This window comes from Amphiura filiformis, unplaced genomic scaffold (genome assembly GCF_039555335.1).
Source record: "Amphiura filiformis unplaced genomic scaffold, Afil_fr2py scaffold_109, whole genome shotgun sequence".
NCBI classification, from domain to species: Eukaryota; Metazoa; Echinodermata; class Ophiuroidea; order Amphilepidida; family Amphiuridae; genus Amphiura; species Amphiura filiformis.
The window spans coordinates 12,402-28,882 of NW_027305573.1; the positions used below are offsets into that span (position 1 = coordinate 12,402).

Here is a 16,481-nt window from a genome sequence, read left to right on the forward strand (position 1 = left end):
ATTCGACAAGTGTCTTCAATGATAACATGCAGAAAAAACCGGACATTTTATCTCAAAAGCAATTCTCTGTGGCGGATGAAGACAACTTCCGATTTTGAAATGTGAGTGGTGAATTTAGTATATTTTTAGGCCATATTTTTGCACCGCGAAATAGCGAAAAAAAGTCAACGGTCATCGATATATGCCGACAAAAGTTTTGGAATCTACAGAAACAGAGCTTTAATTTGATACCAAATTTATTTTGCCAAGTATTGCAGGGACGCCAGGAATTGCGCTCGAAGTATGCCAAAATCACACGTTGTCCTATGGGACGCTTATTTAGTGTTGCGCCCCCTCAAAGGAGCGCACCACCATTAAACGCGCCCATTGAAATACACGGTAAAAGACCTACATTTGGATCTCGTTATGGCACTTGAAAAACGTAGGCCTATATATTTCAACTATTAAGCTTGTTATCAAATTAAAGCTGCTGATCAGGGGTAGCGCTAGGTCGCTTTTTAGGGTCCCGGATCCACCAAAATAGAGTTCGGACCCCCTGTTTTTCAATTTTCTGCAAGTTCAGGGGCCCCGGTTTTTCAATCTAGCGCTTTTGCAGACATAACTATTTATGCTGCATTTGTGCAACTCGGACTCACCAAACTCTACTCAGGACCCCTACTTTTTAATTTTCTGCAAGTTCGGGGGTCCCAGTGGACACTGGAGTATTTTAGTTCTAGCGCTACCCCTGCTGCTGATCATGTGTAGAATATATTGCAAAACATCGACTTTTTTTGTTATTTTGCCGCAAACAATAATTGAATTTAACCCTAAAAATCACTCAATTTTGGAAACCGAACGTTGTTTAAATTCGCGCCAGAACTTCAACTCTGAAATAAAAAAATTGGGACTTTTCTCAGATTTCTTCATGTAAACACTTGCCGGAAGCAAATGAGCTGACACTTGGCAACTCTTGACTATACGTTTAGAAAATAAAGCCGCAACAAGCTCAGATAAAAAGCGGTGGACTATTCTGTTCTGGAAATGAGGGGTTTTCCCAAACATCTAAATTTAGATATGATTTTATTCAATTGGTTTTGATCACTTGAAAGGGAATTCCCCTAGACATGTCATAACACACAAACTCTTGCATGATTACTTCCACGGTGTTTCCCCTTGTCTCATTTCAGCTTGTATGTGAACAACTTAAATAATTTAATTTAATTAAACTACTCAGGGCACAAGCCTTTGATCACGAAAACTTTAGTACTGGAAACCTTTTGCAAGTTGCTACACAATATAGGCCTATTACTGTCGAAAAATTTCTTGCAGATTTTCCTTTAGCAAAACGAACGTCAAATTTGAATTAGGCCTACTTTCTAGTAGGCCTATAGGCCTACCAGAACAAAATTACAACACAGTGGCATATGGAGCATGTGATAATCATGCATAACTAGGAATCAACTGAAATTTTGGGAATAACGTTTTTTTCGTGGATATGTACCAAACATGTCATAAAAAGCGGATGTAAAAAGATGAAATATATTAAGTGTAAATTAGGACATAAGCAGGTCACAAGTGTAAAGTCTCTGTAAACATTAAGTCAAAAAAATGGTTTGAAAAACATTTTTTAAGGGGCTGTGCAATAATTATGAGCCCCCAGGGTAAAATTTCAAACGGGTCGCCAAAATTGCTTGCCCCCCTCGGCCCGCCAAAAATCGCTTGCCCCCACCCCCCCACCCGGCCCGCTAAAAAATCTTTTTGCCCCCACGCCTGCACATGCCAAATTTTTGGCATCCCAATTTGCATACCGTACATACATGTTACCAGCGCAGCGAGCAGGAAAATTTGCATAGGCCTTTTTTCCTAAGCCTTTTTAGAGCGTTTTATTTAAAAGGCGCCCCAAGAATGTGTGCCAAAAATCACTTGCCACCCCCCTCTCGGGTTGCCAAAAATTGCCCCCCCCCCCTTCGGCTCGCCAAAAATTTCTTGCCCCGGCCCCCCAATTTTGGGCGCATAATTATTGCACAGCCCCGAAACTATCAATAAGTAGAACAATCACAATTCACAAACCACATGAGTGAGACAGATAATCCAAATAGGTTATGAAATGTGCATAGGATAAATTTGCTGAAGTATGGACCCGAGGATCCCGCAATTTAAGCTATTAAATTTACTCCAAAAATAAATTCCTACTTTCAAACGCCGGGTCATCCCCTTTTTAAAGTTTTGTTTTTCATAAAAATATAAACTGGCAACGTCAGACACTTGACCTTTGACCGATGGGTAATTCCCGGATATCGCAGCGGATCCGGTCACAGAAAAGAATATGTAAGAATTTTGATTTAGTTATTCTTTGCCAAGCATTATTACATAATATTAGCAGCATCTGAATTTGAATCTGATTTGGTACTGCCTAACACTCCTTGATTGCTTAGCAAATGTACATGTAGAAGTATTTAAATCCAGGCAGGGTTGTGACAGTGTCAGTGATGTTACCTGTGTATTAAAACTAAAAGGAGACAGATACAGTCTCGATACATACAGTGTGAGTGCTGATCATGATGGGTGATGTCTGATCAAAGTAAATACTTTTGTCTGATGATAGATGTAATTTAAAATGGTGTGGTTATTTAGATATATGATGTTTTAGGTATGAGAGGCAAATCTTAGTTGACACATTTGCAAGTCAGCCAAATTGGCCTCACGGGCCCGGGGGGCACATCAAAAATTTTGGTGGGTATGCTCCCATGCGTACCTGTAAAAGGGGTCTTTCGGAGCTTCTATCCGGGCTGTGAACAAGTAAAATGGGGTCTTTTTGAGCTGCGAAAAGTCAAAATCAAGGGTCTTTCTTGGCTTTTTGGTTGAAAATCGCCTGAAAAAACAAGAAATATGAGGAATGAGTACTTTTGGGTCTTTTAGAGCTGAAATTATCAAAATCAAGGGTCTTTCAGAGCTTTATTTTGGTCAAATATAGGGGTCTTTCAGACTGCGAAACCCAAAAGGGGGGGGTCTTTCGGGGAGCATACCCGTATGGTCATTTGTGTTGAGTGCCCAGGCCTACGGGGCCCAAACACAATACACATTGACATGGAAATTTAAAAGAAAAGGGTTGTTAAACCTACATAAATATCATTTAATATCATGATTTTTTGTGATGAGACAATCGCACATGGAATTTTAGAGGGATTTCACACAGAAAAGTTGCATTACATGTATCTCACTCTAGAGTACCATCAAAATATGTTGCAAGGTTTTGTGAAACCTACGTGAATACCCATGTACCCCGATATGTTAACACGTACCTTAGTAGTTGTTGCAAACACTGAAATTGAACCAAAGTGTCCTTAAATATACTGTTTATCATGCAAGCTATATGATTAATAATGTTTTCAGGTTCACATGATTTATGCATTTGAGAAAGAACTCCTAGGAAATTCGAAAATTCATACCGTATTAAACATACATTACCATAAAGTGCGGATTAAAACAAAAAGTGACTCTAAACTGTTGAGCAAATTATAGCTGCAGGTGCACTTGATAAACTTTATTAACATTATTTCATTAACGCATTTTCAACATACTTGTCGGGCATTTTGACGTCAAGTCAAGTCAAGTCAAGTCAAACTTTATTAATCCACAAGGGAAATTACACTCATGAGTGCTCATACATACAAAACACATAATTACAACAAAATATCATATCATATCAAAAACACAGTGAAAAAGATGAAGCTCTGTCAATTAGGCCTACGTGTTACTAAGAACGGCGCCCGAGTGTAGTTAGAGTTATGAAGTCTAATAGCTTGTGGAGCGAAGGAGGAAAGATACCGGTTTGTCAAGGCAAAGGACAAGCGCATCCGACCAGATCTGGGAATCAGCTGACATGAGAAAGCGATCGTGGAGTGGATGACCAGAGTCATCCATCACATCAGTCAACTTCTTACTCAACAGATCAGCATAAACAGCTTCGAGGTCCCGCCTTGACACACCTATGATCCTTCCAGCTTCATTCACAATTCTATCAATTTTGTCCCTATCCCTTTTGCAACATTCCTCCCCAACATAATAGACAATATCTCCAGACACTTTCAATGACGGAATCATAAAACAGAGCAATTATTTTTACATCAACATTAAAGTAGTTCAGTTTTCTGAGACAATATATTCTGGAGTTCAGTCTTTTGATCAAGTAATCTACATGTGCATGCCAATTGAGTTTGTCATCAATCATAGTGATGATAGTGCCAAGATATTTATATGAGGACACACGCTCCACATTACTACCCTTTACCACTATAGGGCTTGGAGTTGTACCTGACGTCCTAAAATCAATAATCATTTCCTAAGTTTTGGAAACGTTTAATTCCAGGTAATTGGCATCAAAGTATTTTACAAAATCAGCAAGCTGTTGATGGTAGACAGAAGCATCATCATTTGTAGTTAAAGCAATCATAGCAGTATCGTCAGCAAATTTAATTAAAGGACATGAAGGTTCTCCAGATCTACAATCAGATGTATATAGCGTAAATAAAAGCGGCGCTTAAGACTGTACCCTGTCGGGCACCAGTATTGGAATGGAGAACATTGGATAGTGTACCATTACATGATATTTTAAGATACGTTAAAATGTAACCTACATTGCTCGAGAACTCTGGCTTCGAATTTGCACACGATAGTTACGCATTCGATGCTAGAGTACTTTACTATGGTTTTTCAGGCGGACAGCGGTTCAATTTTTTACACCGGAGGTTATTTATTCTGTTAATGTTGAAATTTGGATGAAAGTTATTTCGATGAGTCAACTGTATCTTTTGAGCAAGATTTGCGTATTTTGGACAGTCTAAAATTTTGCTGAAGTGTAATTTTAGCAACTTTTTTGATGCAATCGCCTGTCGTGATCGGCTGTGTTTACTTCTGACCTTCCATTGCTTTACACGGTGTCATGCTGCAGCGAATCCGACTAGATTTTGAATGCAAAGGTCTCTAGCCTAGAATGTGAAGCTATCGGTGAGCAAATTCTTGGCTAGAGTTCTCGAGCAAAACCTACATGACAGAAACATACGTTACCATTAATTTAAAAACCCTAAATGTACTAAAACCGCGCCTGATTACCTGTGTATTGTTTTCTAAACGCTACCATGCATTATAAGATTACAGAAAATATGCTCAATGAAAAGTATCCTAATTGTAAGTTTCATCTAGAAATTTTCAATTCTTTTTCAACTCTTTTTTGAGGCAATTAATTCCCCTTTAACAAAAGTTTCTTTTGAACTAAAAGGCAACATTGCATTATTGTTGTATGCCAAAACAATTTTTTAGTTTTTGCATTTTCAACAAAAGAGCTTGCAGTAGTCCTTTCAATCTAATGGTAACATTCGTTTCCCTTAGTAACGTGAGTTTCCCAAAACACACGGGCATTATTGAAATTGATGTAAAAATTAAAGTTGACAACTGACAAGATTTGATAGTCATATTTTCCAGAATGAAGAAGGATGGCCTTTGATTTATAAATAAAAAGGAGTAGTTTAGAGATACTCTATTTTTGCAGATTTTTTCAATTCCAATAGTACTGCCGATTTATCCATAGGTTTGAAGTTTGGATTTGAAGGTTGCTTGTTTATCTGATCAAATAATGTTGAATGGTAGGCAGTTCCAGTCGACCACCATCCGCGGAAAAAAGGAATATTTAAAGCAGTCTGGTTTGTATTCTATGAAATATGAATTTGTTTGTAAAGCAGGATGGATGTGTCGTCGAGTGGAGAATTTTGTTTACCTTGGTCTAGAATCGGAAGTCTTCTCATTTTCCTTCTCAATGCTGGTGACTCTCAGCTTAGATATCATTTCTGATGGGGCTGCTGGTATAAGAGTAGTCATTGAAAATGAATCTGGCCCCCCTGCATTGTATTTTGTCAAGTTGCAAAATTTGTTCCTGAGTATACGGATCCCACACTGTAGAGCTGTATTCAGCTATAACTATAACTATAACTGCAAAGTCAATGATAAAAATACATTTACTCATTCAAGGTGGGGTCTGACAAGCGAATTGAATGCATTGGCTCTTGTTTTCCTCAAGTATAATTTTAAGCCGGAATAAAAAATGAGGTCCAATGAATGAAAATCACTTCATTGTCATCCCTGCTCATGCTGCTACAGCATACATACATCGACATAATCACAAACAGAGATTACATTTATGGCAATCTCACAGTGACATAAAACATCTAGACTATTATGTCTATTAGTACATACATGACCACATTATCTATAAGGCCTAGCCCTAGAACTCTGGCCATAGTAACTGTTTTTTACTTCTACTAAGGCCAGAGACACTTTACAAATTACATTGAAAAATACTGGTAGAGCATGCTTGAATGATCAGTACAAAAGTTGAAAGCACTTGAAATGCTTGATCAAACCAATTATACAAATGTGTGTCAGGTCACACACAATCGTCTGTAATTTCTAAAGATGCATTTATACTTAAATACTCAATCACTTTTGTAGAAAACTAAAATAGCCATCGATTTGCATGCTGATTGCTGAGCATGCACAATTTAGTCCGTGTTTTGCAAAAGCGACATCGACATGTATAGACTGACCCTCAGTCGGTGAATGTTCACCAACAAGTGTTACACACATAACTTGTGCAGTTGTAAACGATAAGGATTCAGTATAGCATGAGTGATACTCATACTAGCAGTTTAATGTGTAATCTGCCAATCAGATTTATATCGGTCATGACCCATGACATAAGGGTCACATAGTAAAGCTCTACAGTCTACTATCGTAGCATTTTGTTTTTGTGCATGAACTCATGATATATATTCAATAAAGATGTTTCATGTCAAGGTCAAGGAATTGATGAATAATTTTGTTTTCCTCTATTTCTATTTTACATTAATAGAAAACCAACCTAAAATAAGGTGTGAACCATCAAATGATCATTTGATAATGGATTCCAAGGATGAAAGCTCAACAATTCTCCAAATCCAACATGTGCAAGAAGAAGATACGACTGAAGATGAGACTGAAATGGAAGCTTCTCCTTCTATCGGAGCTTATGGAGGAGGACCATCACAGCCTGAAAATGGAACGCCAGTAGATGGCAGTCAAGGGAATGGTGGAACTCAAATCCAGAAACAAGTTGAAACTGAATTAACCTGTGCTGTGTGTCTAGGTCTGTTTGAAACTCCAAGGGCACTTCCTTGTCAACACACATACTGCGAAAACTGTATTAAAGGACTGGCTTTATCATCATCAGCTAATGGAACAAAGATACGATGTCCAGAATGTAGAAAACAGCATGATATCACAGATGGTGATGTCACTAATTTCAAAGTCAATTACAAGATCAAAAGTCTGTGTGATTGGATGAGAGGTCGCCAACCAGGCAAATGCCCCAATCACTTGGAAGAGTTTGATCACATCTGCCATGTCTGCAAGGAACCAATATGTAAGAAGTGCACCATCACAACCCATAATGGACATGATTGTGTTAGTATTGTTCAGTTTGCAGAGAACATGATGACGGAAGTGCGAATTCGCAAAGAAGCACTGAGAAAGGCAAAACAACGAGTTGAAAAGAGTCTGTGCGATCTGAACCGCAATAAAGAGAGTGCCATGCAAGGACTACAACAGCATATCCGTAACATCAAGCTTGCCATTGATCAGGCACAACAGGATCTGGATAATAAGATAACAGATGCTTACCATAGGAAAGAGGCCAATCTAAAGAGGCAAGAAAGCAAGTTTGATGCTGACCTGAAAGATCTTGATGGATTTGGAAGAGAAGATGTAAGCAAGAACACTGCTTGTATTTATAAATTCATTTAATACCATAATTTTTGAGATTTTATTATAAAGGTTCAACAATTTTAAAATTACAATGTAGAATCAATTGAGTTAAAATAATATTAAAAATGTGCAAGTGCACAAACAAGAGCATAAGCTGGCCGGGACAGTTCCTCAAAAATGGATAAAGTAAAGACACTACCGGTACATGTGATAATAAGCTGCATGTTGAGATGACATATTTATCTAGATTAATGACAGTGGGGATTGAGCCATGAAGTGATTATAATCTTATTTTGTGCATTTCAATTAGATTTAACAATGTCAAAACCATGATTTTTGCAGGTTTTGCGTGAGCTCCAGATGCCAGCTTCCCTTCCTTTGATGTGGAATACATTACAAACCAAGACCACCAAAGGCAGCTATGCTCCATGTGAGAGCAGTACCCTTATGGTAAAGTGGGATCAGGTAGGTTACTGTAATGATCTTTTGTGAATTAAGTGATTGTAGCCATATTGTATGATCTTGATGATATGAAAATTGTTAAAAAAATTCAAGCCTAATTTGTTGCCATACATAATATTTAAATATGTCCCAACTTATACATGTAAATGGGATCAGCCAAATGTGTTGTGTTAATAGAGCAATTTTGTTGTAATGTGATAATTACCACATTAAATCAAAATATTCACTTTACCTCATTATATGGCTTTATGGACAGAAACCCTTTCCGATAGTTATCACTAATATTATTTTATAATTTTTAGTAAATTGTGGGATAGGCTTTTTGGTAAAGTTGATGATTGTCATTCAGTTAACCAATAGCTGTGTTCAATTCAATTCAATTCAATTTTATTAAAAAATAACCTTGTGGCCCTAAGGCCAAATTGCGTATTTTTTTACATGGTATAAAAGGTACAAAATCAATACATGCTTTTAAAATCAAAATACATCAGGAATAGAAAAAACATTTAATAACAAAATAAATTTAAAAAAAAATATTGCACAAGAATCAAGCACTGATATTGCCACAACGCACCAAACTTATTTAAAATTATTCATGCCGCAAAAAACCCAAATTAGAAATCCTCACTCACTCATTTATATAACTCAAGCACTTATTACTTACAGGCAACGAGCAACATACAAAATTACTCTCACAATCATTGAAGCAACAATACATGGACACTCCTAAAATACACTCACCCCAACATACTCACATGCACAGAAACATTACACTCACTTCCCATCAGCCTCTCTGGAACATGAATATATATTGCACTTTAAAAACTGCTAAACACTTAGAAATACACATTAAATACAAGGAAAAAAATATATATCCTGAAAACAAACTTAAAAGGAAATTTTTTAAATAAAACCAAAATTATTACTCAAAAGCCAGGTGTACACCACTAATGATAAAAATGTTTTCTCTGAAATGATTTGGATTGAAAATGTGAATGATGTTGATCAGAGTTAATAATATTTGTCTTTAGACAGTTAGCTAAATTTGTTTCACTGTTGTTTCATCTTTAATAGCATACAGTTTTGGAAGGACCTTGAAATTGGTTTCATAGAAATAAAATTGTTAAATAAATTTTGTTTATTTTGCTGTTAAAGATCTCAAATGTCATTACATTTTTACTAATGAGTACTCTGTAATCAGAGCTCTCTCAATGTTTCCAATATGTTTTCATGCAGGCTCTATTACAGCAACTTACCCAAGAGATCAAACTTGGTGAGGTCAAGATGAAACCATTAGCAGTTGCCTCTGAATCCTTCATCGAAGTCAACAGATTGAATCCCGACACCAAAGACTTGGACATCATCATTCACCTGAGAGATCGTCTAGGTGCAGATGCTCAAAGTGATATCACTGCAGATGTTGTTGCTATGGTTTATACTCCTGGAGGTAAAAGGGGTCAGTTATGCGAAATTAGCCGCGTGCCACCAGAAGGAAATTACCGAGCTCGATTTTCACCCAGATATGTTGGGAAGTACAAGATAGAGGTCAAGGTTACTGGAGATGTTGTCAAGAATTGTCCTTATCCTGTCATGGTTGGTCCAGACAACAAGATGCTTGCAAACAGGCAAACAAGTCCATCTAAAATGTATGAGCCTCATGATATTCAAGTGATGAATGGTGACTACATCATAGCAGATAAATCCAACAATAGAGTTGTAATTACAGGTGCAGATTTTGAGATCAAGTCAAAACTCCCCACTCCTGAAGGGGATTTTAAGCCATACAGCATTGCTGTTGTTGGCGATGAAATCTTTGTGACAGATAACGGTACAGGTAGGGTTGTAGTTTATAAAGATAGGGTAATTGTCAGAGAGTTTGGTCAAGAGGATTTGGAGCGCCCAACTGGAATTGCAATTTTCAAGAATAAGGTGTATGTAGCTGATTGGCAACAAAGTTGTATTCATGTCTTTGGCATGGATGGTGGTCTGCAAAAGACCCTATGCAATGAAGGCAAAGGTGTGAATAATCTTGACCATCCTTGGATGATCACATTCAATACCCAAGGTCAGTTGCTGGTTGCCGATGGTTACAACAAACGCATCCAGATACTTGAACCAGAGCGATCTAACGAAGTTGTTGACACAATCCTTGTTAGAGTCAAAGAAACAGCTTTGATACCCCGTGGCATTGCTGTAGATGTCAACAATACCATATTTGTTACTGCTATGGAGAGAGTGAAAGGTATTATGCCATGCCTGCAATGTGTGGTAGTATTTACACAGGGAGGGTACCCTCTGGGCATCTTCGGAGATCGCTCTGGTTTTCATTGGCCTCGTGGGATTGCAGTGATCAACAATGCTGGTGATATTCCAATGGCTTTGGTAACAAATAATCACTGTATCAAGGAATTTGTTCTGTAAGTGGAATTTAAAGTGGGTTTTCATGTCACTAGGAGACATTGTCTGTGAAAAGTCTGTGATCAGTTGAAATATCCATGATGTGTTGGATTACAGATTTTTCACAGATTTTTCAACATCACAGATTTTTGACTCCTAGTGTGTACTGCATGATTTGAGGAATAAAAGGAAGAAGATTTTATTTCAAACTCTAATTGTGACCCGCAGGTCAAATTGCTAGAATTGTACATTAAACACACCTAAACAGACACAATGCAATTTGTAGGCAGCAGCTTAATCAGCGCCAATATTGCAACATTGAAACAAACAACTATTATACAAACATCCAATCCAACCCCCACCCACCCCCAGTAGGCAATGAGGATAAAGTGCCTTGCCCAAGGACACAACACATTGGCACGAGCGGGGCTCGAACTTGCTACCTATGGATTATGAGTCGGGCGCCTTATCCACTCGGCCACACGTGCTCCCCGAGACACGTGCTCCCCGAATAACTTTGATACTGTCAGTCATACTATCTCGATCAATTCTAGGTTCAACTGAGTGCAAAGTGAATGTGGGATACAGAGTAAATGCTGTAATGATTTAGATCTTATCTGTGAATCAGGACTAGCAGAGATTGCATCAGCATGATCAGTGGTATTTTTTCAGATGAGAGTTGAAATGTTACCAGACACAGGGGTCTATGTTGTGTATTGTGAATTTTCGCTTGCAACATTGGATTGTGTTATCAAATTATTTGGCCTGCCATACCTGATGTATGTAGACTGTTGCAGCATATAGCACCTTACCCCCGGGACCTTGCCATATATCCCAAGCTCAATTTGCACCTTAATAAGCAAGGCCATGGTTAAAAACAGGTTTATGTGTGAACAGTTTTGTAATATCTTGTATATTCATAGTCTTAAGGTATTCAGAATGAATTTGGTTGTGAAGCTGATATTTAAAACTCTCAAACATGATAATGCATGTGTAAAACAGTTACATTGGCATACAGTTGAAGAAGGCATAACATTCATTCTCTTGGTCGGGCTAACGTCACAAAGGAGAAATAGCCTTGTAAAACCAGTGTGCGCATGTGCAGTTCCCCTTTCTAGAGCTGGTTGCTATGCGCGCGCTTGTGCAAAGGGGACAAGGGTACAATGTTCCCGGATGTCCGACCGAGTGAATGCATAACATGATTTATGTGATTATATTAATGTTGACTTCTTAACTTTGTAGTCTTGGTTGTAGCTAGCCGGCTTGTGCTTGAGCTCTTTCATCACTTAACAAACCGTCCATTTTTTATGGAGTTAGCACACATCAAAAATGGAATGTATGTTACTTACAGTCAGTATTTTTGAGTGTTACTTCCAGGTTTGAAATAATTCGAGGGCGTCACCAGATGGTGTGTTTATAGTGACAAGCACAAGCCGGATGGGCTGGGACTAAGACTACAATCAACAAAATTAATTAATTAGTTGGCACACCTTGACAGTATGTTGGAACTCTTCACTGCCGCTCTGATAGTTCAGTGAAATTAGTATAATTATGTTTGATGAGAAGGAACCTTCTCCTTTCCCCTTCCCTCCCCCTTCCCTCCCCCATTCCCCCTCAATCAATGTTGGCATTTGATTTTTGATTTGCGCCCTCTTGTATCATTGCTATTGCTTCATGCCATCTAAAGACATCTGTGAGGGCAGCAGATTGACAGTAGGAAAGAGAAGAGTCACCAGCCATGGGAAATGTATGTACAGGCATGACTTTTCAACTGGGGATTTCAACAGGTTGGTGCTGCCTATAAAGCTCTACCATACTTTACCATATTTTTGAAAAGATCATACATACCAGCGACATTCAATATATAACAAAATAATTTGTATAATCAGCTCTCGAAATGTAGTGCATCACATATGTACTTTTAATATGGTTCTTTTGAAATGGACCTCACCTCTCCATTTTACATGCTTATGGAGATGAAGATTAGAGGCTCATAGTCATAGGGGCATGGGCGGTTAATGGAACAAATATGGTACTTCCAGCACAATCTGGCTATTATACCCTTGAGCACTTTCATACTAAAGTAATATTTTTAGTTTATGCATTGAAAAATGAAATTGAATAATTTAAAATAAAATGTACTTGTACTTCATACCTGACGTTAAGGACTGTGGTACAGTAGAAATAAGAGGACATCAAGACTCTAAAATTTAAATAAATACTCAAGTTGACTTAAATTTCCATTTATTAGGGCAGTCCCATCAGCTTGAAGGTGGTACTTATATTCCCAGATAGATGTATGGTGTATTAAACAGATATGAAAGTGGATCCTGATACTATCCTACAGATGTAGTATATTTGGATTCTGAAGTTGTAAACAGAAATGTGACGTGCCATGTCAAAAGGAGACACTTTTGGGCAGGTTATCAATTTTGAGGCTTTTACATATCTTACATAAAGAGATATTTTGCTTCACAACGCCGTTGTCCCCAATTAAATCGGACATTCCTAAGCGAAGATATAACATCACAAATTTGCAACAAACCCAAATTGTGAAAAAATCACCCCGGGCAGATTTTTGGCTATTTCTCCATTTACGATCCTGCCCAAAAGTGCCTCCTTTTGACATGACACATCACAAATGTGTGAATCAATTCATAATTAATCAATTAATTTTTCTAACTTTTTGACAAGTTACCCATCAAGTGCAAAAAGCAAGTGATGCTAGAATTGGAACAAACCTGGCTCAACTGTAAATGATTGTGAACCTACATGTGAAGAGTTCAGATGCAAAATGCAATATATGCCATTTTCAAACTTTTTACATTTAAGCCACCAACATCTGCCCTGTAATGTAAACTTAAAAAAAAAATCCACTGTATATTTTTGAAACTTATTTGCCAAATTGTGGTTATGTAATAGTGATGCGCCCTTATCTTGATAGTAACATCAATTCACCAATCACTGATATTTTCATTCCACCAATAATATTTTACCAGTAACACATGTTTGCCATATGACTATGAGTGATTACTAAATTAACCCACAAACCCAGTACAAATGTAGTATTTTAACATTTGATAACACATTAGTGTATAGTACTGTATTACATGAACAAACTGGTATATTTGTGATGCCTTTAAGGGAATGAGTCCAGCCCTCGAATTAAGGATCTGAAGGGCCACGGCAACTTATTTTAGGGCAACTTCATAATTGCCTTCGATTTTCACTGAAAAGGCAAGGCAGCACGGCAGTTTGTAATATTTTAAGAGGACATCATGGCAACTGTTGACAATTTGAGAAGGGTACGCAATTTCTCAAAAGTGAAGAAAACACACACAAACATAGATAGATGATTTTATAATGAAGTTGCAGGGCTGGGGCACCGACGGCAACTTCATTAGAGGACATGACAAGTGACTGCCTTGGGTAAAGGACATATTTTGAGGGCATTACCTCAGTGGGGATGGGCACCCACGGCAAAATGCCATGGGTGCCGTGGGTTAATTCGAGGGCTGAATGAGTGTAATATGTCACAGTATTGATTTTGATATTATATAGATTTATATAAAACATTGCTTAAATTCTCTTGTCTCTTGTTGTTTTCAGCACTTTTTAAATTGCCTATAACATGGTAACCACAAAACAGCATTTGTCAATGTCGCTAGTTACTGATGTAAACAGCACCATTGAAATTGAATATTTTTTGACATTGGAACCCTTTCCAACAAGTGTGCCCCATAGAGACTGATTTTGCATGACTTTACAGAAAACCATTATTGGAATGAAATTTTATTTTTGCTAAAGTTATAATTATATATCTTTATGCCTGGAACAGGAGCTAAAATGAGCATCTGGTCCCAAAGATGGCTGCTGGTCCTATAGTTTGTAGTGTAAAATATTGGACACACCAGAAGCCTCACCCCTGATTAATATAAGCCTTTGTGTTACTGTATGCAAAGACTATAATTAATGAACATTATGTTACCTTGTTCAACTTAATCTTTCCTAATAAGCACCCATTAGGAATTTTTCAAATTACAACTGTCTAATGTAACGAAAATGGATTTTCGCTCATTCTCTAAAATTGGTTATTTGAGCTTGTGTGAGGCTTATGGTCTTATTTTTGTATTGTTACACGTACCTATCTCTGTTGGACTAGTTATCATGATTTTTATAACCAAATTTGATCAATTTTGATGAGTCCTCGATTCCGATGTTCTGGTCATGCATTTTTATAGGTTTACTGAATGAAGAGTATTGTATTACTCACCAGTTACTGATTTGGTCGCCAGATTTTCATGATCCAAATTATTTTATTGTGCAAATTAATAAAAGTTTATAGTAAAGCACAGGTGGAAATACTATCAAAATTACTTTTATTGAAATCTGAAGTGAATTTCAGCTCAAATTAATTGATTTAAAATGATGTGTTTCGTGCATAGTTTTCGATCTGGGAAAGTTTTGACTTGTTTACTAGTTGCCAGTTCTTTGTCGATTTTGGGTGTAATTCTCTGAATCTAGTAAAGATTCTGTCAAATTTGCGGCCCTGGCAACTCGCTTTTAATTCTGGAGATCGACCCCGTCTGGGGATGTCTGGTCGGATTCTCGCTTGTCTGGGTTTGCGCCGCGTTCGTTTTTCATGTTTTTCAGTCAATCAGAAACGAGCAGAGTGTGCTGTTTTCTTGCTCACGAGAAAATACGATAAATTGCTCGCGAGCAAGGAAAGTGATTTTTCTGCTCACTCAACTCTCGTTTTGTGCGTGTTTTCGCGATAAATTGCTCACTATAAAAGCGGCTGCTCGCCAAAATTGCTCACTTTTGGTTTGACGCTGCCAGGGGCAGTCACGCCCCTGGTCAGCTCTGTCACAGCAGATTTGAAATGAGACTCATCGGGCATTGGAAGTGATTGCCACTCACTGCCGTAGCCTCGCTTTCCTTGACATTGGTTCAGTAAACTTCAGCTTCGATGTGGAAGACATTTAATGCAATTTATGGGAACTTTCAGCCAAAAATGATGGTCACAATGTAGCAGACGACATGCAGCCGTGTCAGCAGTGTAAAGTGGGTTGTCATCATCGAGCCTTTTTCAAGGCTAGCCTAGCTTTCTCCGCTTTGTAGTTTAATAATTTTTGGTTCCCATGAATGCTTAATTGTCTCCCTCGAAGATAGGCCTATAGAACTGCACCATTTTCAGCATCTTTACAGTCACAAATCGTCATAAATCGGTAAGCTTAGGTGGCCTAGGCTGCTGCCTTGCGACTTTTAGCGCCTGTAGGTGGCCTGGAAAGTTTAAGCTTACCTAGGCTCTTGGGCCTTCTACTTCTCTTGGATATCATGGTTCAACGTGACTGATAAAGCTTCATTTTAATCATATTTAATTACGATAGAATATAAAAGGGGAAGTTCCTAGTCTTAAGAAAGGCTAAGCTTAGCCTTGCATTATGATGTGCATGCATGCCATGCAGATGGTGGCTCTGAATTTAGGTGTTATGGATTAAAGGCACACTCGTCGTTTTATAAATTAAAAAAAAAGAACTTCCTGTTTATTCTATCAATTGTGCAGTTCTATACTTCAGAATCAAGGAAAGTACGTGGAAAATCTGCCAGTGACTTCAAAATTAATCAGATAGGCTGAACTTGCCTATTATTTTTGGATTTTATTTATTGATTTTTATATCACAAAGAAATTTGACTTCTGATTGGCTTAAATTGCTCAATTGCCAAACTAATAGACAAGCTGGCATCAGTCTAAAGCTCCCGCCATGAGTAATATTTTTAAGAACCAGTGAAATTAGCAATAACAGTAGTTCACCATTTTAGATGGCATTTCGTACAGTTTGTCTTTT

The 16,481-nt window shown here is 37.8% G+C and overlaps 1 protein-coding gene across 1 annotated transcript; it reads left to right on the top strand.

Moving 5' to 3' along the window:
• The first annotated feature begins 2,261 nt into the window (after positions 1-2,261).
• On the top strand, positions 2,262-13,520 carry LOC140144993 (uncharacterized). Its single transcript, XM_072166787.1, has 4 exons — positions 2,262-2,307; positions 6,884-7,773; positions 8,116-8,238; positions 9,472-13,520. The coding sequence occupies exons 2-4, from the start codon at positions 6,931-6,933 to the stop codon at positions 10,654-10,656; spliced, it is 2,151 nt and encodes a 716-aa protein (XP_072022888.1). The 5' UTR covers positions 2,262-2,307; positions 6,884-6,930; the 3' UTR covers positions 10,657-13,520.
• Positions 13,521-16,481: the final 2,961 nt, after the last annotated feature.